The sequence below is a fragment of the Glycine max genome, chromosome 15, assembly GCF_000004515.6.
Source record: "Glycine max cultivar Williams 82 chromosome 15, Glycine_max_v4.0, whole genome shotgun sequence".
Taxonomy (NCBI): domain Eukaryota; kingdom Viridiplantae; phylum Streptophyta; class Magnoliopsida; order Fabales; family Fabaceae; genus Glycine; species Glycine max.
In genome coordinates, this window is record NC_038251.2 from 4355057 (window position 1) to 4381220 (window position 26164).

Below are 26164 nucleotides of genomic sequence, written 5' to 3' on the forward strand. Positions count from 1 at the left end.
TAAAAATATTTTTGAACGTTATAAGATAATGGTAATCGATTACTACTTTGTAAATTAATTATAAAATGTTTTGGGTTTCTGGTAATCGATTACTACCTTATGGTAATCGATTACCAGAGAGTAAAAACTCTGGTAAAAGATATTTCTTGAAAAATTCTCTTGGACAATTTTTGTGTTGTTCAATATTTTTTTAAATTTTTTTTTTAACTTACCTTGATGCTTTTCTTGAGGCTTTTGCATATCTTGAGTCTTCTCTTGAATCTTCTTGATTCTTTAATCTTGTTTGAACGAATCTTTAATAATCTTTGGCATCATCAAAATAATCTTAAAAGTTTTGCTTCTACATCTTAAGTTGTAAGGAATTCCGAACACAAGAGATGAGTTATCTCTGTATTGTTCAAACTTTGTAAAAGGGTTTTACAAATAGAAAGAAAAATCTCAAATGGATTGCTTGAGGACTAGATGTAGGCAACGAATTTTGCTGAACTAGTATAAAATTGTGTTTGCATTCTCTCTTCCGTTATCTCATTTATTTTGTTGCAATCAATTTTTTCTTGCATGTTTAAAGAATATTATCAAATTGATTGTTATTTCTTCTGCATACTGAGTAGTCTATCTCATTTAGAAGGGGATTAAAAATTTGTTAGTGTGAAAATTAATTCATCCCTTTTTAAGATAACTGAGACCACATTTATCGAACATAATTGTACCTACAAAGTCTAGTAATTTAGTCCTTCCATCATATAGTATTCCTTTTTTTTATAAAAATATCAACAAGAAATGATATTAATATTTGACTATAAATATTTTATATAATAAAAGTTCTTAATTGATTTTCTTTATTATTCCACTATATATATGTTGAAATTTTAAAATAAGTTTTGAAAAAAATAATTGAAATTAAATGAGGGTTTTGGACATTTCCGTAAAAAAATAAAAGAACTGAAGGAATAATAATGATAATAAGATGGTCCACAGAAGGCCAGACTGGACTAGAGTTCCTTCTTCTCGTAGCCCCCAAATCCTTACGGTTGTGGATCCCCACAAATTTCACACTTTCCTATTTCTTGACTCGTCCCTCTTAGCTCAATTCTTGCTTCCACGTGTACGGTGTTGATTGAACCAAAAGCCCGTTTCTTTATAGTGGACCTCCAACATGAGCGATCTCCACCCTCTGATCTTCCGATCTCTTTCTATAAATTCTAAGTGTCTGTCTCCTCATTCTTCTCACGCACTCATAGCTTCTTCCGTTGCAGCACTTTCACTGTAATTTACAATTTATATTCTCAACCTCTGAGAATGGCATTCTCTTCCACTCTACTTCTTCTGCTCGTGGCGATGTTCGTCTTCTCTGCCGTCGCACAATCTCCGGCGTCGTCTCCTGAGTTCGCTGCTGCTCCACCGAAAACCGCCACTCCCTCGCCTTCTTCGTCCATGTCTCCACCCGCCGCTGCTCCTTCACCTTCATCCTCCGTCGTGAGCTCTCCGCCGTCTCCTCCTACTTCAGTTCCGGCGTCTTCTCCGTCGCCTTCCATCTCTCCGTCGTCGATCTCTTCCCCTCCGTCCGATGCCCCCGCACCGTCCGAGAATGCCGCCGTCTCGAATGGATTCGCCGCTGTCGGATCTGTCGTAGTCGGTCTCGTCGCCGCCGCATCGATCATGTGAACCGCTACATAGGCGTATATAGAAAATTTATTATCTCCTATATATTCTCCTTATTTTTTTTTTACTTTTTTATAGTTATTATTTTTTCATTTAGAGTTTTATATCTGGAGAATTTCGAGTTTGTATAAGACAAGCGATTTACCTTGTTAGTTTTTCATTAATTTCGTAATAGTATTCGCTATTTGCCTGTTTGTTCAGTGAAAATAATTTCGTGTTATCTTTCGTTATTTATTATTATGATTTGTGAGAGATTTGTGATTATGTTATGATTACTCGGAAGCCCTTGCTCCTCATTGTTCTTTGATTCAAGATTCCTACGCTGCTGCTCTGAGCTAAAATGAAATAAAGGAAAAAGACTTCGTATAACGAATAAAATTACAGAACGAAAATAATGAGTTTGAAAACAGAAGGAAAAACGTTCATGTAATTGTTTTTTAAAAGAAAAATTGTAAAATGGCAATAATGCATTTTTTCTTTATTGTGGACATTGTTCTTTCAATTTGCTTTTAATCATCTGTGTATGATTCTATTTGCTTTTATGTTAAATGTTAAATATGATATACAATATGGACTGAGGAGTATGCAGAGTATGCTATACCTATACAAATATATTCTTTCTTAAACTCATGCACATGGTCTTGTTGTGTCTTTAAAATAATATGATCCTATTTTCTCTTAATTTCGTTTGTAATAGAAAGGTTTTTGTTAAGTAATTTTTTATTGTTAAATAATTTAAAATTTGATATGCATAATCATTAGATTAATATTACATGGTTTATCAGCTTTAATAAAATTTAAATTTCACATAACGTTATTGAATTTATTGTATTAGGATTTATGGATTAAATTAATATAAAATTTAACTGTTAAAAATCAATTTTTTTTAAAGTAAGGTATCTCTCTAATCGAGAGTCATGAAATTAAACGCTGAAATAGATTTTATCTCTTCTAATAAAAAAATTTCGGTGCTAAAATTGATTCAATTTCATTTAACTTTAAGTTAATATAAATTTCTATACATGTCAAATGAACCTATTTCTTTTTTAAAAAAATTGGTGGTTTTTCATTAATAATGACAAAGTTTAGGTTATTTATATATGGTCAACATGAGAATAAGTGTTAAAATAAAATATTGAATAATATCATCTTTATAGAATATTAAATAATATCTCCAAATTATCCTATTTTTTAAATATATTATTTTATTTATTAGGGGTTTGATCCTCAGTTTTTGCATATAAAAAATGTCAATTAAGAGAACTCAACTCCTTCAATAAATTTTAGTATCTCCTTCAATCAATTCTCGTTAGAGATACCTCAAATTCACAAAAGAAAAAAGATAAAAATCAGTTAATATCGTTCACTTTATCAATAATTGATTGAAAGGTAATACCAATATTTATTTTCACTCAAGCTATATTAAATTAGTATTTACTTCATTTTTTGTTTAAAAATCAATTTAAACACAATTTACAAAATATTGATGAAAATAAAATATTTTATTGAACAAAAAATTCAATGAAAACTTGTTATTCTATTTTTAAAGAAAAATTACAAAAAAATTAAATCATATATAAGGGTGTTCGCATATTAGATCGACTTTGAAAGAAAAAACATTTGATTCAATTATTTTAGTTTTGTTAATTTATCATCTGATATATTTAATTTAAAATTTAAATCCAATTCAATCTAATTCAATTTAAAGTGGTTTGGATTGAATTATTTTTAATTTTAATCTTTTTATAGAAAATATTAAATAAAAAATATATATAATAAAAATAATTTTAATACTACATATTTCATTCTTCTGCCATTATATAACAAATAATAATATACTTACATGCAGATAGTTAGTAAAAAAAATATATTTTTTATAACTAGGCATAAATTAATTACATGATAGTTTTATAAATATATAAAAAATAAAAATATAAATGTGAATGATATTATAAATTTATGAATAAAAATATACACATACTTAGAAGTTGAGTTTGAAATCCAATCAAATTTTTAGTTTTTTCAAATTTTTATGCATTTGATTTTTTTTATAATAATTTTTCGATTCACAGCGGATTGAATCACTTGATGAACTCCTCTATCATACACTACTTTTTTTGTGGGTGGCTTGATCCACTACTTCATATATACTAGCATTTAACTCGTGTGGGATATTTTTAATCGATGAAATTAATTTCATATTTATAAATTTAAGTTTTCATTTTTGGATGAGAGTTTTTCTTATTTTATATTTTTTTAACAACTAATTTCATCATCACATGTTAAATATTTTTGTATTTATTAATTATTTTTAATTTTTCCTTTTATATTGAGATTTATTTTTGGTTTAAATATTTTCTAGTCATTCTAATTTAACTCTTTTTTGTTTTTGGTCTTTGTAATTTTTTATTTATTTTTAATCTTTGTAAATTATGCCTAATTTTTTCATTTTTATGACGCTTTAAATAATATTTTTTAATTGTTCAAAGCACTATCAGACCATTTAAGGATTAAAATATAATTTGTAAATACTAAAAATAAAAAAAATAATTTTATAAGGATGAAAAGAAAGAAACATAAATTGCAAGGAAAAAAAAATATTTAAACTTTTTTTTTCTACCTTCAAAATATCAATTCAATTACTTTTAAAATTCTCTTGTTTGATATTAGATTTCCTTTTCATTCAAATGTCATTTTCTTATACTCCAACAGCAAAGCAGGCGCACACAGTCCCATTGGAGGAGTGGGAGTGAAACAAAAAGCACTATAAGTCCTTTGGTAGCACCCAAAGATGAATGAATGTCTTAATGAAACATTTCATGAGACGCTTGCTTTTCTTTTTCTCCTTATCGTTTGTTGGACGCAGAAATTTCATGACCAACGCAAGCGTTTACTAGCTAATTAACCTTTACCCCTTCATTCATGCAAACGATTTTTTTTATTTTTTTTAGTATCTCATTACAGTCACACAAAATGCCACAAATTTCTTCACCAAAAGGAAAAGAAAAAAAGGACTTTACTATTATGCACGGCTAAAATAATATAAAATTCTTTAATGCTGTGATACAACCTTTTTAATTTAATAAATTCAAAAAAAATTTACAGCAACACTTCCTAAATTTTTATCAAATCACGCATATTCCTTTTTTATTTATTAATTTCCTTTTATATCTGAAAATATTGCATTAACATCTATTTATATGTTTGAAAATATTACATTAACATTCCTTCAATACACTTCAAATCTTACATTAACATCTCCTACAAAAGAGGTGGATGTAATAATTAAGAAAGCAGAGAATATTTGTCTAATCAAACAAAATTTCAGGAGATCTTGTTATAATTTGCTCTAAATTTAATGATATTAATAGTTAATTTGGAGGTGTCAAAATGTGCTATCCAAGTTGATGTAAGTCAACCGGGTATAGTTTGTGGGCTAATTATACAAGTCGGGCCGAAAAAGGACTACTGTTTCCTACACCTCCAGATTGCTTTTTTACCACTTTTTTAGCTTTTGGACTAGTCAATCCATAATGTAAAAATTATATTTTGAATTTATTTCAGGTTCTGACTTACAGAATGACGATCCAAAAGGTAAAAAATACATTCTAAAAGGGTGCAGAAAGCAACTTGAAGGTGCAAGAAACAATAACCCCAAAAAAAGTCTTAATCAATTCAAGATTTCAAAATAAAGTCCAAGTTCGATGAAAACTATTATTTCGGCCTTTAATGGATTTTTATGTGCTAAACTTGAATTGGGCTGTAATAGGGTTTTAAATCAATCAATTCAAAACTCAATGCTTTTAAACTCTCAATTCAGAACTGAAAAATGGACTCAGCATACAAGAAGCAGAGCCGTGATCTTGTTTTTGGTATCTACTGGAAATAATTTTGTTTAAATAAGATAAGCTTTGTATTGGGATGAACTTATTTAGTCATATTATCATGTATTTTTTTTATCCGTAAAAATTGAAAATAATATAAAAAAATTTATAATAATTTTATGTTGTTTAACTAACTAAATTAGATCCCTTAACATGTAGTTACCTATTTAAAAAAGACCATCAATGAAGTATTAGTGGTTTTTGTTTATAATTTTTTTTTCTAAAAGGCAATTTTAGAGGACTACATTCAACCATGATTTAACATTTAATTTTTTGCTAAAAAAGTTCAAGTTTGACTTCTAGTTTCCAATTTAGTATTTATAAAGCAATCGATTCTTTGAGTCAATTTTTTGCCGACCCACGACCCACCACGAGTGGTGAGCATTCGAAGTTTGAATACCATATGCGTCACCCTAATATTTAATATAGTCAATTTTATTAAATAAATTATTTACTACTATAAAATTAAATAAGCATAAAAACTAAAATTATTAAATTAGGCTATAAGATTTAATGAAGTTTACCAATGTTAATTGGTTCTTTGGCTGGTGAAGTGGATTATTTAATTTTGTTAAATAACATCATGACTTTGGGTCCCAATTAACTAAACCATTTCAACCTCTTTAATGAATTAGGCTAAGTTTAAATAGAAGTTTAAAAAGTATTTTTTTTTTACAAATTTCAATGCACAATTCTAATTTTTAATACACAAAAATAAAGAAAAAATAATTTATTATTGCCAAAATAAAAACATTTTTGAGTTGTTCTAAGTTCTAACTTCTAACTAAAACCTAAACGCACACTTACCTCGAGTCAAAATAGCTATCAAAAGAAAAGAAGTTAAAAAAAATGATAATTTTATGCAACTACTACCAGTACGATGTGAACATCTTTAAAGACAAAAGAGCTATCGTTGGAAGTCAAAGTTTGAGACCTCAAGTCATCATCATCTATCTACCTTCATCCATGACCCACTCTGAATTGTGATGTTGATTTGAGGTCTTCTCTCTTCCGCTTCTCTGAAATGGGTCTGCATCATCACAGAAAGTTGATGCCATTGCCAGAAATCTGCGGGTCAATTTGCCATGTGAAGAAGTCTGAGCTTTGTTCATCAGATTGCAAAGTTTGCCTCAAGATCTGCCTAACCAATTATTCTCCTCCAACGCTACCACCACAAGTTCCTCCTTTTCAATCATATGATGATGGTGCAGCAGATCAAGCATACAACCACAAAATCTCCACCTATTTGTTCCTTGCACTTGCTCTTCTAACTGCTGCTTTCTTTGTCGTTTGTTGTCGTGCCATCTATACCAGGTTTAGCTCAAGGAGGAGGGTATCATCAACATCAAGGCGCCAAAACCAAACACACCATGATGATGATGATTTTGTTGATGAAGAGAATGGCCCTATGGTGGACCACCCCATATGGTATATCCGCACCCTTGGCCTTCAGCAATCGATTATCAATGCCATCACAGTTTGTAAGTATAAGAAAGGAGAGGGCTTGATTGAAGGAACGGATTGTGCTGTTTGCTTGAGTGAGTTTCAAGAGGACGAGAATCTCAGACTTTTGCCAAAATGTCACCATGCTTTTCATCTTCCTTGTATCGATACCTGGCTTAGGTCTCATACCAATTGTCCTATGTGCCGGGCTCCAATTGTTGCTGACCTTGCAACTGCAAGGATGGAGTCTAGTTTTGTTGATTCAAGTTCCTTGGAAAACAGCCACATGGAAGTTTTGGAAAATAGTGCTCCTGATTCTGAATTGATGAATAATAGGGCAGAGGAGGAAGAAGGCCAATTGGAAGTTGAAGATGGAGTGAGGGTTTGTGAAACTGAAACCCCAGTTGAAGATGTGGCAAGCACTCTTCCTAGAAGTTCGGTTTCTCTGGATTCTTTTTCTTTTGCAAATTTCAATCTTGCTCTTGCAACAGTAGAGTCTAATGGTAACTCAAAAAGAGTGCTGGGAGGTGTGGATGATGATCCTACTGCTTCAAAGGGGGTTATTGGAAACGATTTGGCAACTAGTTCCAAAGGTAGCTCCTCTTTCAGGTTAGCGAGATATCTGCAGGGTGTTCCTAGTTCTTCAGTGAAAAGGTCACAGTCCTTTAATGGGAAATACCTTCTATCCTGGTATGGCTGCAGTCAGAAGAAGCCAAATGCTCCTCTGAGAAGCTTTTGATAATGTTGTCCTACTAGCTTATGTTAACTTGCGTACTAAAATGTTTATGTAACTCTCAACAAGGTGAGAGCTTCAAATTTTAATTTCTGCATGAAGCAACTTATGTGATGCTCAAGTGTATAATAGTAAATCAGTAAGTTGCAAATAAATATTGTGGAATTTTTGCTCAGATTGTTCCATGTATGATGATGTCTTTACATGAAATTGTGATTTTCTAGAATCCATAATCAACCAGCAAGTGGTGATTATTGATGATAGTGTCATAAGATGCCGAGAAATAGAATAAAAAAGATAACAAAACAATGGAATCCAGCCTCAAATCGTTACGAAAGGATGAATATAACTGGCAAATGGCACTCCACAATTCATAGGAGGTATTGCAGCTAATAACAGTTTTACGGAATCAGTAGATGTGGATAACACTCCATAACATTTAATCTTCAATAATTGTATGTTTATTTACCATTGTCATGTACAAAGTGTTTCTCATTTCTTTTACTTTTCCATAACAACTTTTTATATTAAAATATAAATACAATCATTTGTTATGTATTATTTGGCCTAGGAGAATTCTATCGTATTGTATTTGCGGTTTTTTATGACACTCATTGTGGCTTATCCAACTTTTTATTATTAATACAAATACAATAATTTTCAACTATATACTCAAATGGATATTTGCTTCAACACTAGAAAGACCCACAAACTTAGATACATTTTCTGGCATGCAACATGTTGGGGGATTTGGTTAACATAATTTTTAACAATGATAGGCCGAGTTAGCTCGAACTTATCTCATCTATTAAAAGTTATTCATAAAAGTGATTATTGTATAAAATTGAGACTCAATCGAAAATCTTTTATTCTTCATGATTCACCTTTTCCCTCATGACTGGTGGATGTTTTTTTTTGTTTTGATAATTAGTGCTATATTTTGTTTCTTCCTTAAAAAAATAATTATTTGTTTTGAAAAAAACATGCAATAACAAAAACCTAATTTACTAGCTTCAATTGTCAATTGAATAAGATATACGAGTTAAGAAGTTGAATCAAATAGGATAAAAAAAAAGTCAAATGACTCACTTATTTATTTTTCAAGAAAAAATTAAAGATATTAAAGGTTTATTGCGTGTTTATAAGTGAAAGAAAATTTGTATATTATCAATTATTTTTTTTAGATTATATAATTTTGAATATTCTCTAAAAGTTCATAAAGTTCTTTAAAATCTTGTAAATCCATAAAGTCCTTCTAAATCTTATGAATTGATATTTTATAACTCCATTAAAATCTAAATTACAAAAATCCGAATCATAAAAGTATTTGAAAAAAATTAAAAATCATTACATTTTCATGAAGTCTTTTAAAATTTTTAACATTTTTTTATGTTAAAAAATATTTTAAAATCCTAATCGGAATGTATTCTAATTTCTACTCAAATCTTTCCACATATTGAGAAGATTCTGTTAGTGAATTTCTCAAGGTCAAAGCCAAAAGTGAACCAATAACCAAACTTATTTCGCAATAAATCCTAATTGATACCTTAACAACTTCAGATCCGGTCAGTGATTTAAGTAGCAAAAGAATAGAGGAGGTTTTACCAAATAAGCTAAAATGCTCATCTATATTGTCATTTCTCAAGTGCTCCCATTTATGAAGCTCCATACTCCTCATTGCAATATAAAGTATATACTATAGCTACAGCTCAGATGCATTTATGCACACAAATGCTCCTATATTCCAGCAATTCAGTAGTATTCCAGGGGTTCGGGGTTGTATAATTGTCTCATCAATGATTTTCTCACAATGCAAAACATCAGAAATATGTTTTTGTTTGTTTTATTTTTTCTTGTGCGGATTTAGAGAACGTGTTTTCTGATGAAAGAAATTTTAATTTATGAAGATTTTATGATTGAATTATAAAGATGATATTTCCTCCTGTTGACACTTTTTATCTGGGCTTCTGAAGTTCCCCGCCATTTAAGGAAAGGCAACTACTTTATGCTGCCGCTTGATAGGCAAAGTTTCACTTTGTTAATGCCAGTGTCTCGGTTATTAGATATACACTTCCTAATCGTTTGCATTTAGAATCGAGTAATACATGGCGTTAGATCTTGTAGAATTCAGTCCTTGAGTTTGATTTGGATTAGTGCTTGTCAAACTAATGTTAGTTCTTGTACCATTCTAAACTTGTGCTTGCCGTGTTTAACTTAAGAAAAACAATCAAAACAATGCAATTTGATGCCTTAACCTGAGGCTGTGGGCAGTGATTTGAGACAAACTGCAACCCCCAAAATCTCTTTTTAAGTAACAAAGGCATAGAAGAGGTTTTACAAAAGAACCTAAAATATTCATGGAGTATAAATGTGAAATGAAGTCTCACATTGAGTGAGTAAAAGTGAAGAAGTTGAATATCATGTAACTGAGAAGAAAACCCATAAATCTGCATAAACCTGAGCAATTGTAGGAGATCTTTTAAACGCTAAAAAGACCGTCAAAGGCATACTACACGTTTTCAGAAGCATAGTTGTTGGGGGGAAAACTAAAGAGAAAAAAAGCACAAGAAAAAGCTACCAAAATGTTAAAAAAACAACAAAGTAAACAAAGCGAAATTATAAATGATCAAGAAATAGGCATAATACATAACGAGTCCACTTAACCAAACACAAAAATATGCCTTCCTCTATTCTTCGTCAGCATCTTTGTTTTTCTTTTTCTTGTGCTTCTTCTTTTCACTCTTATCAGCATTACTGTCATCCTCCTTTCCATTGCTAATTTCAGCAGTAGCAGCAGCAGCTTCTTTGTCTTTCTTCTTCTTCTTTTTCTTCTCAGACTTGTCTAACTCTGGCGAACTATCTTCAACCTTATCCTTGTGCTTCTTCTTCTTCTTCTCAGTTTTCTCCTCATCAGAAGAGGCTGCTTCGCTGTTCTCCTTATTCTTCTTCTTTTTCTTCTTCTTCTCCTTCTTCTCAACTTCAACCTCCACAGTCTCTTCATCTACCTTCTTCACCTTCACCTTTTCTTGCTTTTCAACCTCTTCCACTTCATCCACTTTCACCTTCTTAGCAGGAACAGCAACGGGGCTATCTGTGCTTTCATGCTTCTTTCTCTTCTTCCCTTCCCCATCTCCCTCCTTCTTCTGAATCTTGTCATCCTCAGGTTCCGGCGCAGCAGCCAAGCCAGCAATCACACTATCCCCACCAGTTGGCAAAACCAAATTCCTAAGCCACTCCTGGGGGGTCTTCTCATTGGGCTTCCCATGCTTATCGAGCTTCCCTTCACTAATAAGCCTCTTCTTCATGGACGCCCTCGGGCCCAAGCCCCACTTCCTGGGATAAGTATCCCTATCCATGACCACCCTCTTGATCTTGGCCACAACCCCATGATCACAAGTGGCCATAACAGCAGTAGTCATCTCAGCAATCCCAAGAGCAATAGCCTCACCCTTGGTAGTCATAAGCACAACCTCCTCCCCAACATCAATATCATTCTCAAACCTAAGCAACCCAGGAATCATGAACTTAGCACCATAACAAATAGCATTGACAGCAGAATCCTTGACAACAAGCCTCTTATAGCTAGTCAGAAGAATCTCCAAGGGCATAACAACCCTCCTCAAATAAGTCTCATCCCTATAATTATCATAAACCCACTGAGCATCCATGACATCATGCATGGAGACCATGTTATCCTTCTCCCCCATGATCCCAGACCTGACCCTCCTAAGCTCCTGCATGTGGCTACCCACACCAAGAAGCAAGCCTAAGTGCACACACATAGTCCTAACATAGGTGCCAGCCTCACAGGAAATCCAGAAAACAACCAAGTGCCTATCAGGGTCATACTCAAGGAGCTTACTTTCGTAGATGGTCCGAATCCGGAGCTGGCGCTTGACGGCGGAAATCAAGGGGGGACGCTGGAAGACGGCGCCGGTGAGGGTTTCGAGGGCGCGGGCGACCTTGGAGACGTCGGGGACGTCGGAGTGGAGGCGGGCGATGCAGACGTACTCCTTGCCGGCGCCCTGCTGGGACTTGACGAGGCGAGTGGCGCGGTCGATGCAGACGATGAGGTTGCCGGTGACCTTGGGGTCGAGGGTGCCGGAGTGGCCGGTCTTTTCGACGCGGAGGAGGCGCTTGATCCAGGCGACGACCTCGTGGGAGGAAGGGTTGGCGGGCTTGTCGAGGTTGAGGACGCCGTATTTGAGGTACTCGGCGAGGGGGCGCTTCAAGGGGGAGTAGCCGGAGGGGATGGGGGTGTAGTGGCCGGTGCGGACATTGAGACGCTCATAGTTTTTGAGGAGGATGGGCCATTGGGAGGTGTCGATTGGGGGAGTGAAGCTCTGCGGCTTGATCATCAACCCGCCTTCGTCTTTCGATTCTTCCTCTCCTCCTCCTCCTTCGTGCTTGCTACGCTGCTGCTGCTTCTTCTTCTTGCTGCTGTCGGAGTGAGACATGGCTCTGCAACTGAGAAGGGTAGGGTTTTAGGACTCAGGGTAATGGAGGCGATAAAAGCGAACAAGGGTTTTAATTAAGGGGCACGCGGGCTGGCCTGGGCTGGGCTGGCCTGGCCTGGCCTTTGTTGCATGCTGTCATAGTCCAAACCAACCAAAAACCCCTCTTCCCCACTACAGGCCCAAAATAAGTTAAATGTACATTCATTTTTTGTTTTTTTATAGATATATTAGGTGAGACTTTGTTTTAAGTGTTTTTTATTTTTATTTTGAAAACAAAACAAAAATAAGAGTGCAAATACGTTTACTAAATATTCTCCGAATAAAAACTTTTGTCTCTTATTATTACTGCCAGATAAAACATTAACTTGATCAACATATTCGGACCATCTCCTATTCGTTTTTAATATTGAAATTAAAATGAACTTTTGATGGAAAGAACCATCATTAGTCATAAAATATCTAGATTAAAAATCGGGATGCCTAAATTTTTAACAAAAGAAAACATACCTCATATATACAAAAATTAAGAATTCACAAATTACAAACATTATTTTTGACATTTCTAATTTCTTTTTATTTATCTTCTTATTACATTCACCGATCAAAGTAATTACTTGTTTCTCCTCTCTTAAAAGTGTGTTGCCATCGCTAAGCTAACCATCTGAAATACTTTTCATTTTTCAAGTACCATATGTCAATTTTTTCATAATATTGACACTTGCAAATAAGAAAAACAAAGGGAACTAAATCATAGTTTTTTTTTTTAAAAAAAAAAGGCTTACTTATTACTAACTAACAGGCTAGTGGGTCACGTCCACCTGGTCCATTAAAGTTTGGTTTCTCTTCGCCGCTGGCGTTGGTCCGTGTTGAGACTTGAGAGTAAGGTTTCAAATTGAAATCTCTGTTTTCAATAGTTGTTCCTTAACTTGGGTTGTGTTCTCTAGCTTGCGTGCGTAACATAATCAATTAAGAAGCTGCTATTGTGATTCGAAATCAGAATGTTGCGAAGATGGAGCAAAGCAGTTACTCCAATCTCCAAATTTGGATCGCAGAGTCATTTGAATTTCGTGAAGGACGTCTCGCGCCAAACCTACGCCGGGGTTGCACCCGCGCCAACGATAGAGGACAAACCTCACCGCCCCGTGGTATGCAAACTTTACTTTCCTACGCATAACAAAAAATGGTAAGGAACTAGTCTTGATTCGATGTTGCTAACCGAAAATCTCTACTTTGCAGGTTAACCTAGATAAAATGTTTTGGTCTAAACCCTGTTCGCTGGCCTTGCCCCGTGACTCACCCCTCAGAGTTGAAGAACCTGATTATCAGGGCATCAAGCGTTTAATGCTCAAACTCATGCTGTTTTATAGTAAGCAGAGCAAGTCAATTCGTGGGGCTAATGTTGTGTACCAAAGAATCATTTCTCAAGTTGATAAACCTCCCATTTATGAAGGTCCATTCTGCTCACAGCAATATAAACTATGGCTGTAGCTCAGATGCATTTATGCACTTGTTATGATTGTGTACACACAAAAGGCTTACTTGCGTGCCTATTCTCCTATATGTTTTAAGTTCTTGCTGACTAGTGTTTGGTAGAAGATGAAGACAAGGTTTCCGGGATTTGTGCATGGAACTTTAAAGATAAATTCATCCTCCATGTTTGTTATGGGACTAAACTGTTCACTTCACTTTCCTCTTCTCTTTCTTTAGCTCATGTTTATTTTAGGTTCCCTTGTGAATATATAGAGATTTAAAAGCTATGTTGTCTGAGTGTCTACTTTTGTAGTACTTTGGTTGGTAATGTACTAATGTTACTTCTTCTTTTTGTTCTATATTTTCTTGTGTGGTTTTAGATCACATATTTTCTGATGGAAGAAGTTTTAATAAACGAAAAACTATATTTCTGTGGCCATTTTATGATTGAATTATAAAGATGATAATTCCTCCTGTTGACACTTTTTATCTGCTTTTGAAGTTCCCACCATTTAAGGAAAGGCAGCTAGCTGTTTTATGCTTGATAGGAAAAGTTTCACTTTGTTAATGCCAGTGTGTCCCAGTTATTAGATATACACTTCCACAACTTAATTAGAATCGAGTAATCATGGTATGGGAGGAGTTTGATTTGTATTACTGCTCATCAAACTAGTGTTTGATCTTGTAGCATTCTAAACTTCTTCCTTCTGCTTGCAGTGTTTAACTTGGAGAAAACATTCAAAACAACATTCTCTTTACTTGTGCTTCATATGTGGTTCTGTTTGCGTCGCTTGAAGCAAGAGGGAAAGGAGGGTGTTGAATTTGGCCAGTACCTTTATGAGATTTACAATCACGATGTGGAGCTAAGAGTGTCCAAAGCTGGAGTAAGTAGTCATTTATAAGTAGATATATTTTCACCAACAATGTACATTGTGGAAATTTTCCATAATATTTCCTTTTAGAAACAATTTAATAATTATCTATTTTGACATCATTATCCATTAAAAGTTAACTGGAAATATTTTACCATAAACTCCTTCTTTTCAATTTTTCCAAACTAGTTTGGGGACTGACCTCTACATTGGTGAATTATAATAATTCAATTTGAAATGGCAGGTTAACCTACTACTGACTAAGTGGATGAAAGAGCTTGAGAAGATTTTTTATGGGAACATTGTTGCTTATGATACTGCCATACTTCTGGAAGCTAAACCGGGTGATTTTTCTAATGTTATATGGAGGTAGGTACTTATCTGAACTTAATCCTGCACCTGTTGAAAGTAGGAAACTTTAGATCAATTCTTTCTCCGTTTCTCTCAGTTTTGGATATTGAATCAGTGAAGACTCAGTCCTCCCACCTAGTAGTCTAGTACATACTTCCTTTATATCCGTAGTTTATCCTCATCTGTTTTTCTTTTCGTTTTTGGAGTTTCAGGAATATATTCTCTGAAGATGGTTCTTCAACACCAGATGCTGCTGCATCTCAATCAGTGCAGGTATGTCTATATGATGTAACTTTTTTCATTATATCCGTGGAAAACATATTGTGTGATTTTTCTATTGTAGACTTTTGGGATGGGACTATTCCCTGGTAATTCATGCTAAGCCAAAATACTCAGGGGCCACTGGTAAATCAAGTGATAGAACTATTCATATTAAGTTGTTAACCATTCACCATTGAAGTTACTTCGTAACCTGCTGTCATTCACCAGTTGCCTCCACCCTGGGTTAATATTTTGGCATGACTTGACTTTTCTAAATTTCATCCTTTTATAGTTGATCAATTTTTTTGACATATTACCATTATACTGGAGTTTTTTTGCCAAACTAGGGGAGGATAGTGATCACCTTTAATGAAGTAGATACAACTGAGTGAGGGGCTTTCTATCCCGAATTTGTATTGATCACCAATTTACAACTTTGTCTAGAATTGTTTCCAATGAGGATAGTTATCGTCATTGTTTTTTCTCTGTTTCCTTTGCTTTGCCTTTCACATTTTAATTAAATGCCCAATGCTTTAAGTTGTTTCCACAATGCTTCCTTATTTTTCTCATTTATATTTAGTACACACACATAACACATTCATATTGAACTAATATTTTGTATAGGCGATGGCCAGATATGCTCGCCGGGAAGTAAGTTGTATGACCTTAACAGGTAAACTCTGTCTTTGTACTTTTCTGAAAGAACTGTTTATATATGTATTACATTATTGATCATGAAGTGGATGAGAAACAATGGGCCAATGCCTGCTGCTTTATCCTTGGTGGTCAAGTGAGCTGGTGAGCTCCCTATCACACTACCAGCGTCTCATTTGAAAACTTTCCCTGAAAAAGGGTTTTGAGGCCATAGATAGTAGGAAAGTATTATATGCCAGGAACTCAGCTTTAATTCCTATAGAATATTTTTATCATTTTGTCTAGTTTCATACAGGTTTTTTTGAGTTTTTTTGTAGTTGATAGCCATATGCCACTTATCTCTATATTTCTGAACTTCCTGCTATACTATTATCTCACGGACTGCAATATTTCTTTTAAGTAGATCATTTTCAACATGTACCGTTATTTCCTTCGTGTCTCTGATTATCTAGTTTGAAAACATAGAATTTCCACCAATTCATAAATATTTACATAATGCTCTCTGCATTTCACTTCTGACTTCCCAAAGAAACGTGAAAAGTTATCTTGAACTCTCGGATAATCCATGCATGTTAGTTGTTTAACTCTAGAATACATGAAACTTTGAAAGATATGTTGATGATGGAATTCTAGCAGATCTTATGGAAATATTATTATTATTTTTTTAATTCTGAGTTTTATTGAATTGGCAGATAAAGAAGCACTATTTTCAGGGAATTTTATGTTCACCTCTTTGAAGCATGAGAACACAAACGGAAAGGGGCCTCAATGATAAAGTGGCGATTTCTAAATTTGTGATTTAGTGAATTGAAAATACACGCTGTTCTTATTTTATTTTATTTTATTTATTTATTTATAAAAAAATGTTGAATAATTATGACAAAAAGCTCATGTCCTTCTCTGTAAGGCTTTATACATGATTAGCTTGGGGCCTAGAAACTAGAATTCTCATATTCTTGCCCTGTAAGACGAGAATAGAAAAAGGGCAGAAGTGATTGAAAAGTGTTGTTCTTTCTTATTTTTGGCCTTATGTTCATCTTTACTGCGCTTTAACGGCTTCAATTGTTTGCCTGTGTTATGCGAGACATTACAATACAATACAAATATCGTACTACTATTAACCGGTGTTTTTTGGCGCTTGCCTTGAAAACAAAATTTTTAAGGCAATAAATGACTTTTACATCAATTCTGTTTCTGATTAGCTCAAATGATCATCAAAATGTTGAGCAATTTGCGGTTTATTGTTAACTTGGATGGGTGTGGTTTTAGTCTTTAAGCAATACAGACTTGGGACATTCTATAGTAGATTGTTGAGATTATCCATTACCTGCTGTTTATGTAAAAGATTCAAAGTTGCCACTGGGAAATTACACAACCGCTTGATGCACTCACTCCTCGTGCCTGATTAAAGCTTTTGAATATGTACTAGAATTCCATCACGATAGTTTCTGTAAGTATCTTCACACCCAATAAGGTGTTCCTGAGTACGATAGTAATCCACAATGGGTGGCTTTTGTCGCTTGTGCATTCAGGTTACGGTCCTTATAACGTGACAAAAAAACCTTATAACTATATTATTGGACTTGTCGAGTTTCCTAACACGTTACACCATGCAAGTGGCCGGACTACCAAGAGTGTGTTTTATTTCAAAGGTTTTGTATAGTGTTTTTAGGGTTCTCAAAAGGGGGTCATTGAGTTGGTTCGATTAGCCAAGTGTGAGTTATGTAGGGTTTGTTAAAAACTTAATTTAAGTTTGAACTTATTTTAGTCTGATCCAGTTCAGCCTGAATTTTTACTAGTCCGACTTGCCATGGGCTGGGCTAACCTGTTAATTTGATTTATTTTTATTATTTAGTTTTTATAATTATTATAATCACAAATGATAAATCTAACCGTACATGTGTTGTTTAATCATTAATCTCCATTTTAAAGTTAATATTTTATGTATATTAACTTCTTTAAAAAAAATAAAAAATTCTATCGTTTGTTTATTGTTACAATTGGTGCACTCTATTTTTTTACTATTGTATATTTATCTTTTGTTATTTTATATTACAAACGATAACCGATTATATTTGATGCTATTATTAAAATATAATTTATTTATTTTTATATGTTTTTTAATTTTAGTTTATAGTAACTAAAAAATATTTTATTAATTTGTTATATAAAAATTATTTTGATAATTTAATATTTTATATATATATATATATATATATATATATATATATATATATATATATATATATATATATATATATATATATATATATTAAAATGAGTAGCTCGTGGCCGAACTTGTTTGGCAGATGGCCTAAAATATTAAAATCTATTTTTTTAAAATTATGCATGAACAACGTTCATGTTTACTATTCTTAAGAATGTTACTAGTATTCTTTAAAATATAATTTTTTTTGGCATATGCTGTAATAATATACCGTAAAATAGATGTCACCTGAGGTAAAAGAATTCTTAAAACTTAAAAATCAACCAAATGAGTAGATAATATAGATTGTACTATTATATTAAGCATGTGGGTTAAAATAAAATCAGGGTTCAAGACATAATAACATATACATTTAAGAAATTCGTATATGGGTTAATTTATATTAAAGAAATATTTCTTTTATAGTTTTATATTTTTGCACAAAATGTAATTGGTTTCATAATTAGTATTTAACCAAATACTTACTAAATGATTGAATACTTATATCAAAATCAAATCCCTCATTTTTATTTATAAACAAATACTGATATCATTCTTCTAATACTTGGGATATTAATTTAGTAATTTATAATATAAAGCAATCATCAAGTCAAAGCTAAATTAACAATCATCATGTTATGTTATTACAGTATAAGACATTGAAGGTCTAATGATTCGTGTTCATTTTAAACTCAATTAATATCAGAAATCTATAAGCAACAGTTAAATGTAATGTATATATTATAAAAGGAATTTGAATTTTAGTTTTTTTTTAAAAATAATGACAATAATTTTTTCTTAAATAAATTGGAGACATTATTTCTGATACACAATTTTTATTTTATTTTTTGTTGAAGTTCTGATACACAATGTTAACCTGTTAATTGTTGTGGTTTAAGCTTAGTGTATGAAATGACCCAGTACTCAGAAGGTGAAGGGAGTAAGTGAGAACTGAGAACTTCTAAGAAACGCCGCCAATGGCGCATCGCTCACTCTTCCTCTCTCTCAGACGGTAAGCTCACTTTCATATTCTCTGTTTGGTTGCCGAGAAAAATACAACACAAAATTGCAATTTTGATGATTCTGCATCTCAATTGAGCTTTCAAACCCCCACAATCGGATCATAACCAAGTTCCATACTTTCTCGGCAACCAAACTTATTTGAATTTTTGGGTATCGGTAGTTGATCTCAAAATTGCAGCTTCTCATCATGCAGAAATAGCGGTTTAGCTTGTGTCCTGAACAGAACAAGATTCGTGTCTTCGGGTGCTGTGAGCAGTGATTTGGTGGAAGAGAGTGTGGAAGGTGATGATGACCTAAGGAGCAGAATCTTCAGGCTTAGGCTCCCCAAGCGAAGCGCCACCAACGTTCTTCAGAAATGGGTCCTCCAAGGGAATCCTATTACGCTCTCTCAGCTTCGGGATATATCCAAAGAGCTTCGAAGATCTCAACGTTACAAACACGCTTTGGAGGTTTCACCCTTTCCATTAGAGTATAATAACACAGGATTGTAGTTTAACAACTTTTTAGCTCCACGAGTTCTGCAAAGTTTATTATAGTTCTGTGATGGTGAATTAGGGATAATTTTCACAAATGGCTAAGATCAGGTAGAAGAACAAAAATATCTGTAGAAGGCCACCCAGCAGATTATGCAAATGCAAGCTTTTAGATCTTTTTCTGTTTTAACAAATTAGAGCATGTTACTGAATTTCCACGAGTGGTTATTATCATGATTAAGAGTAAATTATACTGACATCGCCGTGGGTTTTTCGAAATTCACACTGATACCCTCTTCTTTTTTCGGGCAATAACCCCTCTTAATTGTTTGAAATACATTACCTTGATATCCCTGTTACTCCAGAAAACACATTAACTTTGTACTCATGTAAAGGGTTTTTTTTTTGTAAAGTTAAAACTTAAAAAGGAAAAAGTTTCGTGTGACTTTCGAAGAAGTCACAAGGGATGTGAGCAAAATTTGCTCTATATTATTAATAGTTTTTGTAAGGTTCAGAAGAAGAAAGAAAGATCTTAAGGTAGTTCGGTTTGCTTATTTCTGTAGTGCCTATAACTGTTGGAATGAGGGTCCTTTGATGTTTTCAATACTGAGTTAGGCCTTTGGGAAATTAGGCCATCTCAACACTATAGAAGTTTCGTGAAGTTAATATATTTGAATAATGTTATTCGGATGTTTGAATATATTCTGCATGGTTTTATATATATTAGTTTTTGCCTCCAACAAACTACAAATCTCTATCAATTCGGAATACTTCCATTGGCTCCTCGGTTATATCACAGTTTTGTTTATTTTCTAGTGATAAGGTTGCATCCAACTTGGACCACTTTATTATGATTTATGAATACTGCTCTCTTTTTCTGTTGGATCTATAGCTTTGCAATTTGTGACTATTGATAATTGCAGATATCAGAGTGGATGGTTAGCAATGAGGAATATGAGTTATCAGACTCTGATTATGCAGTCCGCATAGATTTGATGACCCAAGTTTTTGGCATTGATGCTGCAGAGCGCTACTTTGAGGGTCTACCTCTTGCTACAAAGACTACTGAAACATACACAGCACTCCTCCATTCTTACGCAGGAGCAAAATTGACTGAAAAGGCTGAGGAACTTTATCAAAGGATAAAGGATTCAAACCTTTCCTTTGATGCTCTTACTTACAATGAAATGATGACTCTTTACATGTCAGTGGGGCAGTTTGAAAAGGTCCCTATAGTTGTTGAAGAACTGAAACAACAAAAGGTTTCCCCTGATATCTTTACTTACAATCTATGGATAAGTTCCTGTGCCGCTATTCTTAATATCGATGAAGTTAGGAGGATTCTTGATGAAATGAGTCACGGTGCTGGTTCTAATGAAAGTTGGATCAGATATTTGAACCTGGCCAATATATATATTAGTGTAGCTCATCTTGATAATGCAAGTTCCAACACACTTGTTGAGACTGAGAAAAGGATCACCCAAAGGCAATGGATAACTTATGACTTCTTAATCATTCTTTATGGTGGGTTGGGAAGTAAGGATAAACTTGATCAGATATGGAATTCCTTGGGAATGACCAAACAGAAAATGATTAGCAGGAATTACATGTGCATCATTTCTTCCTATCTGATGCTTGGTCTTACGAAAGAAGTGGGTGAAGTTATTGATCAATGGAAGCAATCAACGACCACGGATTTTGATATGCTTGCCTGTAAAAAGATTTTGGTTGCTTTTAGGGACATTGGCTTAGCTGAAATAGCCAACAACTTGAATGTGATTCTCATTGAGAAGAACCTCAGTCTTGGAAGTGATTAACTAGGAGTTCTCTGAGCATGAATGTAATATAGAATATATATAGATTTGAGATCAATTTTGCAACTTCGGAAGGGAAAATATATTTCATTTGAAATTTGTTAATCCATCCCGAATGAATAAATATGCTGTGTGAATGGAAGTCTTGCAATGCTCTTGTGGATGTACAAGATTTCATTGCTTCTAACTTTTTCATTTTTATGGTGCCCTTGGTACAGCGGTAAAGTTGTGTCTTGATGACTTGTTCGTCATGGGTTCGAATCCGGAAACAGCCTCTTTGCATATGCAAGGGTAAGACTGCGTACAACATCCCTCCCCCATACCTTCGCATAGCGAAGAGCCTCTGGGCAATGGGGTACGGAGTTTTTTATGGTGCCCTTGTCTAGCAGCATCTTTGATGTCGTGAGAACCTTTAATTATTCCCATTTTCTGATTTTGTAGTCGTAACTGCTGTGATTTTCATATTTATTTCTATGAATTTGGATGTGTTTTGCATTTTCATTCTTCAAGAACTACTGCGGTCGCTAAATATAATATAATATTTTTTTCCAGTTATTTTAATATTTATAAAACCTACTTTATTGTATAAAGTTATAAAACCTGCTGATGGGTATGCCAAATATAAAGGTGTTGGTGCATGTGTAGTTACCTTCAACGTTGGTGGTCTTAGTATTCTGAACGCCATTGCGGGTACTTACAGTGAGGATCTTCCAATCATTTGCATTGTTGGGGGACCCAATTCCAATGATTATAGCAGCAACAAGATTCTCCATCACTCCATTGGCTTACCAGATTTTACCCTAGAGCTCCTTTGCTTTCAGCCTATAACTTGTCATTAGGTAACCTCTTGCTTGCCAAAAGACTATCTCCATCACTCATTTTATATCTTTTTCAAATTTTAATCTACCATGCATATTTTATCTTTTCTTTTCAATTCATTTTTTTTTCAAATATCAATAGTTAAAATAATTTTTATATACAAATGATATTATAAATTTAAAATATACTTATTTATTATAAATTTTAATTAAATAAAAGTAAATATTTATCCTATGTAATGTAAAAACTGAAATACTATTTTATAATTTATTTGATGGATGTATATATTTGTTTGTTGAAAACAAAAGTATTTATTAAATAAAGTTATTTTACTTATTTATAAAATGAACGGATTGACACTGCCATTGCAATTGCTTTGAGAGAAAGCAAGCCTGTCTATATCAGTATAGCCTGTAACTTGTTTGGCATCCCTCACCATTCCTTCATTGATCAGCCTCTCCCATTTTACTTGATTCCCAAGTAATTAATTAACTAGTATCTAATTTTCTTATCAAATTAATTAACTCATACTCATACATGTCAATACTAATTTTTATATAAAAACAAAATCCCAATCCTGATTTCTTGGACAGGTTAACTAATAAAAGGTGTTTGGAAATTGCTGCGGAAATAACATCAGAGTTTTTAAATAAGGCAGTGAAACGAGTGATGGTAGGTGGGCAAAGGTTGCGGATGGCAAAGGCAAGTAAGTGATGCTTTCATGGAGATGGTAGATGCCTCAGGTTATCCCTTTGCAATGTTGGCTTCAGCAAAAGGGATGGTGGAAGAACACCACCCCAACTTCATCGGCACTTACTGGGGACCAGCAAGCACTCCCTTTTGTGCAGAAATTGTGGAATCTTCTGATGCTTACCTTTTTGCTGGTCCAATATCCAATGATATTATCTCTTTAGGGAACTCGCTGCCCCTAAAAAAGGAGAGCTCAATTGTTGTGCTGCCTGATCGGGTAATGATTGGAAATGGACCTACCATTGGGTGTGTTTCAATGAAGAACTTCTTTGAAGCACTTACAAAACGCCTTAAACGCAACACAACTGCTTTTGACAACTACCAAAGAATACACGTCCCAGATGGGCTTCCCATTCACCCTAATCCAAATGAGGTGTCAAGGGTCAATGTTTTATTCAGACACATACCAGAACATGTTGTCCCGTGACACCACTGTGATTGCTGAAACAGGAGACACATGGTTTACATGCCAGAAGTTGAAACTACCACATGGCTGCGGGTAATTAGTGATTTGTAGATTAAGTAAAGAATTTAACAGTGAAACTAATATTGGGTTTACAGGTATGAGTGTCAGATGCAGTACGGATCAATAGGTTGGTCAGTTGGTGCAACTCTTGGTTATGCGCAGGCTGCTCCCCATAAGAGAGTCATTGCTTCCAGGTCATTCAATTTCACTGCTTGCATTTATCATATTTAATTATGTCACAAAATTGATTAATTATTGGAGAATATAATTAAGGACCTTAGACATTGGTATTGTTAGATTTCATTTAAGTTTACTAGTAGATATATAATTTGCACTCTAGAAATTTAGGCAGGAAATGTGGACTTTCAAACACATATCAAGTATAACTATTTACTTTGGTCCTTGGAAACTGATGAATAACCAATTCATTAGTTGGATACCAAATTACCAAAAATTGTTAATATATAGTAAGTGATTAAAATTAATGGCATCATCTAGCAGACGACAGTACAGGAAGTGTCAACAATGTTACGGTGTGGGCAGAATGGCATTGTCTTTCTAATTAACAATGGTGGATACACTACAGAGGTAGAAATCCATGATGGACTTTACAATGTCATAAAAAACTGGGACTATGCTGGACTTGTGGAAAGAATAGATAATGGTGAAGGCAAATGCTGGACTGCCAAGGTCAGACAATCTTAAAACACTTGGAATTCAGAAACTTGTACAAAATTCTAGCTCAACAGAAATTAGACTTCAATCTGCTAGATGATGCCCAACATGCAATGAGACTAGTTTCTGATTAAAATTCTGCATTGCTTTGCTTCTAATTTTGTCGTTTACTTGACCTTGCATTCGGCTAGAATCCACAATTGGAAGTGGTCGTACGTGGCCCAATAAGAAATGGGCTTCATTGTCCAGACGTAGCCCAACATGCAATGAGACTAGTTCAAAGATGTGGTGAAGCCGCATCTGATTTTGGGCCTTTCAGGAACCCATCCCAAAATAGCTAACATCTTTATTCGGTTGCTTTGGTGCAATAATTCTGTATTCTCGGATGTACTGCTATGCTTATTTGGTGACCGTTTGTCACAATCGGCAATATTTCCTTCCTTTCATTTTATTTTGTTTGGTGTCAAATATTTATTAGTTTTATTAATTAATGACCGGTCTTTGCGGAAAAAATTGGCTACCTTTGATTGATTCTTCTTTTTTAATAATATTTTTTTCAGACTCAAATTTAAGATCTTATTAATATCTTAATTCAATTTCATTGACATGTTATAATTTTCCTTCATTTTTATTTTATATTTTAAGATTTGCTACAGGAATTAAGAAATGCATAATTAATATTTTAGATTTCATAAAATATTACTACGCAATTAAAATCAGATGGTAGTTTAACCGTGAACCAACATTAATTTATTCAATTTAAAAAACATGAGGATCAAAATGTACAATTTATTTTTGAGATTAAAATTACATAATTATAAAATTATAAGACCAAAGATGAATTTAAGCAAAGAAATTAAGAGAGAGAGAGAGAGAATTTGAAATGAGCTTGGGCTCAAAATCAAGCAATAATTAATGGGTGAACTGAGACAGTCCATGCATTGCACTGGTAATGGAATGATTGCTACTACCAATTCATAAATACTTAGATTGCCCAAATATAATGAACATGATGCGAGAAAAATAAATGACACGACACAAACATGAATGCATTAAATTTTAAAAATTATAATATACACTTGCAATATATTATAACATTTGTATTTAATATTATAACAAAAAAATAACATTTGTATTTGTTTAATTGTATTTATGATGATAAAATAAAAAAGGTAAAAAATATCCAAAAAAACATATAATTTGCAGCTCCCAGTTAAGGGTCAAAACAACAGCCAATAGGCAAACCATGTGGGCGAAAAGAGTTGGAGCCTACGCGGCACTAGTCTCACCATGCAATCCACAAACACTTTCTCTTTCAAGTATTTTCACAGGCTTATAAGTTATAAATCAGGAACACCAACCAAAAAGAAATTATCACGAATCTACAGCATCCATGATTCATCGTGTACATATAATGGCAAAGCATATCTAATTAAGTGGGGAAGTTTTCAATATGGGTTGGCCCAACAAAATCAGATGTGACTTCAAGAATGACATCTATATCTGAATTGGTCGCATTTGTTTTTTGCCTCATCTATTTTCTAGTGTCCTACAGTTTTATTTTGTGACCAAAATATAAAATAAAAATAGTGAAAAGAAATCAGTACAAATAATTAGTTAAATTATTATCAGCTAACTCATCTATAGGCTTGACTCTTGAGTTCAAAAGTTAATAATTTTGAGACAATTTATACATTCATGTTGCCTTTAAATAAAATACGTACAATCTTTCATCATTTTAATTGATTAATTCAATAAGAATTTTCACGTTGCATGTTACTTAACCAACCATGCTAATAGAGAATCTTGTGCGTGAAATTGATTAAAAACAATTCTGCAAAAAAGGGACAAACTTAAAAATACCAAGCTATAGTATATATATATATATATATATATATATATATATATATATATATATATATATATATATATATAAAGAATATGTTATTTTATTCAAAATTTTCAAATTTCTTTTATCATATCATTCATTTTATCTCACTTTCTCTATTTCTTTCTTTTTTTTTAAAAAAAAAAATTGTTATGTGAATAATATTATCCAAAACTGAAACCATGCATTTTGGGATACTATTTCGTGGTGACAATTAGGTAAAGTACATCCAAAAGAGACAAACATGACACTACTCTGCGTCT

At 33.4% G+C, this 26164-nt stretch overlaps 5 protein-coding genes and 1 long non-coding RNA gene across 13 annotated transcripts; 5 read left to right on the forward strand and 1 right to left on the reverse strand.

Annotated features, from left to right (window-relative positions):
* Window positions 1-1299: 1299 nt before the first annotated feature.
* On the forward strand, window positions 1300-1665 carry LOC100801592 (classical arabinogalactan protein 1). The gene has a single exon (XM_003545650.4). It carries the CDS (start codon window positions 1300-1302, stop codon window positions 1663-1665), a length of 366 nt encoding a protein of 121 aa, XP_003545698.1.
* Window positions 1666-6271: 4606 nt separating this feature from the next.
* On the forward strand, window positions 6272-7897 carry LOC100804758 (RING-H2 finger protein ATL54). The gene has a single exon (XM_003545654.5). The coding sequence runs from the start codon at window positions 6571-6573 to the stop codon at window positions 7726-7728; it is 1158 nt and encodes a 385-aa protein (XP_003545702.1). The 5' UTR covers window positions 6272-6570; the 3' UTR covers window positions 7729-7897.
* Window positions 7898-10149: 2252 nt separating this feature from the next.
* LOC100806355 (H/ACA ribonucleoprotein complex subunit 4) lies at window positions 10150-12235 on the reverse strand. The gene has a single exon (XM_003545656.5). It carries the CDS (start codon window positions 12177-12179, stop codon window positions 10410-10412), a length of 1770 nt encoding a protein of 589 aa, XP_003545704.1. The 5' UTR covers window positions 12180-12235; the 3' UTR covers window positions 10150-10409.
* A 754-nt stretch (window positions 12236-12989) lies between these two features.
* Window positions 12990-16805, forward strand: LOC100809031 (ubiquinol-cytochrome-c reductase complex assembly factor 1-like). 7 transcript variants are annotated; one of them, XM_041009470.1, is made up of 8 exons: window positions 12990-13063; window positions 13177-13324; window positions 13416-13629; window positions 14367-14533; window positions 14766-14890; window positions 15085-15145; window positions 15758-15806; window positions 16480-16805. In XM_041009470.1, exons 2-8 carry the CDS (start codon window positions 13178-13180, stop codon window positions 16557-16559), a joined length of 843 nt encoding a protein of 280 aa, XP_040865404.1. In that variant the 5' UTR covers window positions 12990-13063; window position 13177; the 3' UTR covers window positions 16560-16805. The 7 variants fall into 7 exon arrangements, with proteins under 7 accessions (XP_040865404.1, XP_040865403.1, XP_014623807.1 ...); XM_041009469.1 differs by having other exon boundaries at window positions 12990-13058; XM_014768321.3 differs by having other exon boundaries at window positions 12994-13058; window positions 15079-15145.
* Window positions 16806-18844: 2039 nt separating this feature from the next.
* Window positions 18845-21408, forward strand: LOC100811179 (pentatricopeptide repeat-containing protein At5g09450, mitochondrial). Of its 2 annotated transcripts, none has more exons than XM_006597295.4 (3): window positions 18845-19005; window positions 19210-19465; window positions 20413-21408. In XM_006597295.4, the coding sequence occupies exons 1-3, from the start codon at window positions 18971-18973 to the stop codon at window positions 21304-21306; spliced, it is 1185 nt and encodes a 394-aa protein (XP_006597358.1). In that variant the 5' UTR covers window positions 18845-18970; the 3' UTR covers window positions 21307-21408. The 2 variants fall into 2 exon arrangements, with proteins under 2 accessions (XP_006597358.1, XP_003545705.1); XM_003545657.5 differs by having other exon boundaries at window positions 18847-19005; window positions 19195-19465.
* Window positions 21409-22509: 1101 nt separating this feature from the next.
* On the forward strand, window positions 22510-24504 carry LOC100777854 (uncharacterized). Its single transcript, XR_003264796.2, has 2 exons — window positions 22510-23371; window positions 23434-24504. It is a non-coding gene; the product is annotated as an uncharacterized lncRNA (long non-coding RNA).
* Window positions 24505-26164: the final 1660 nt, after the last annotated feature.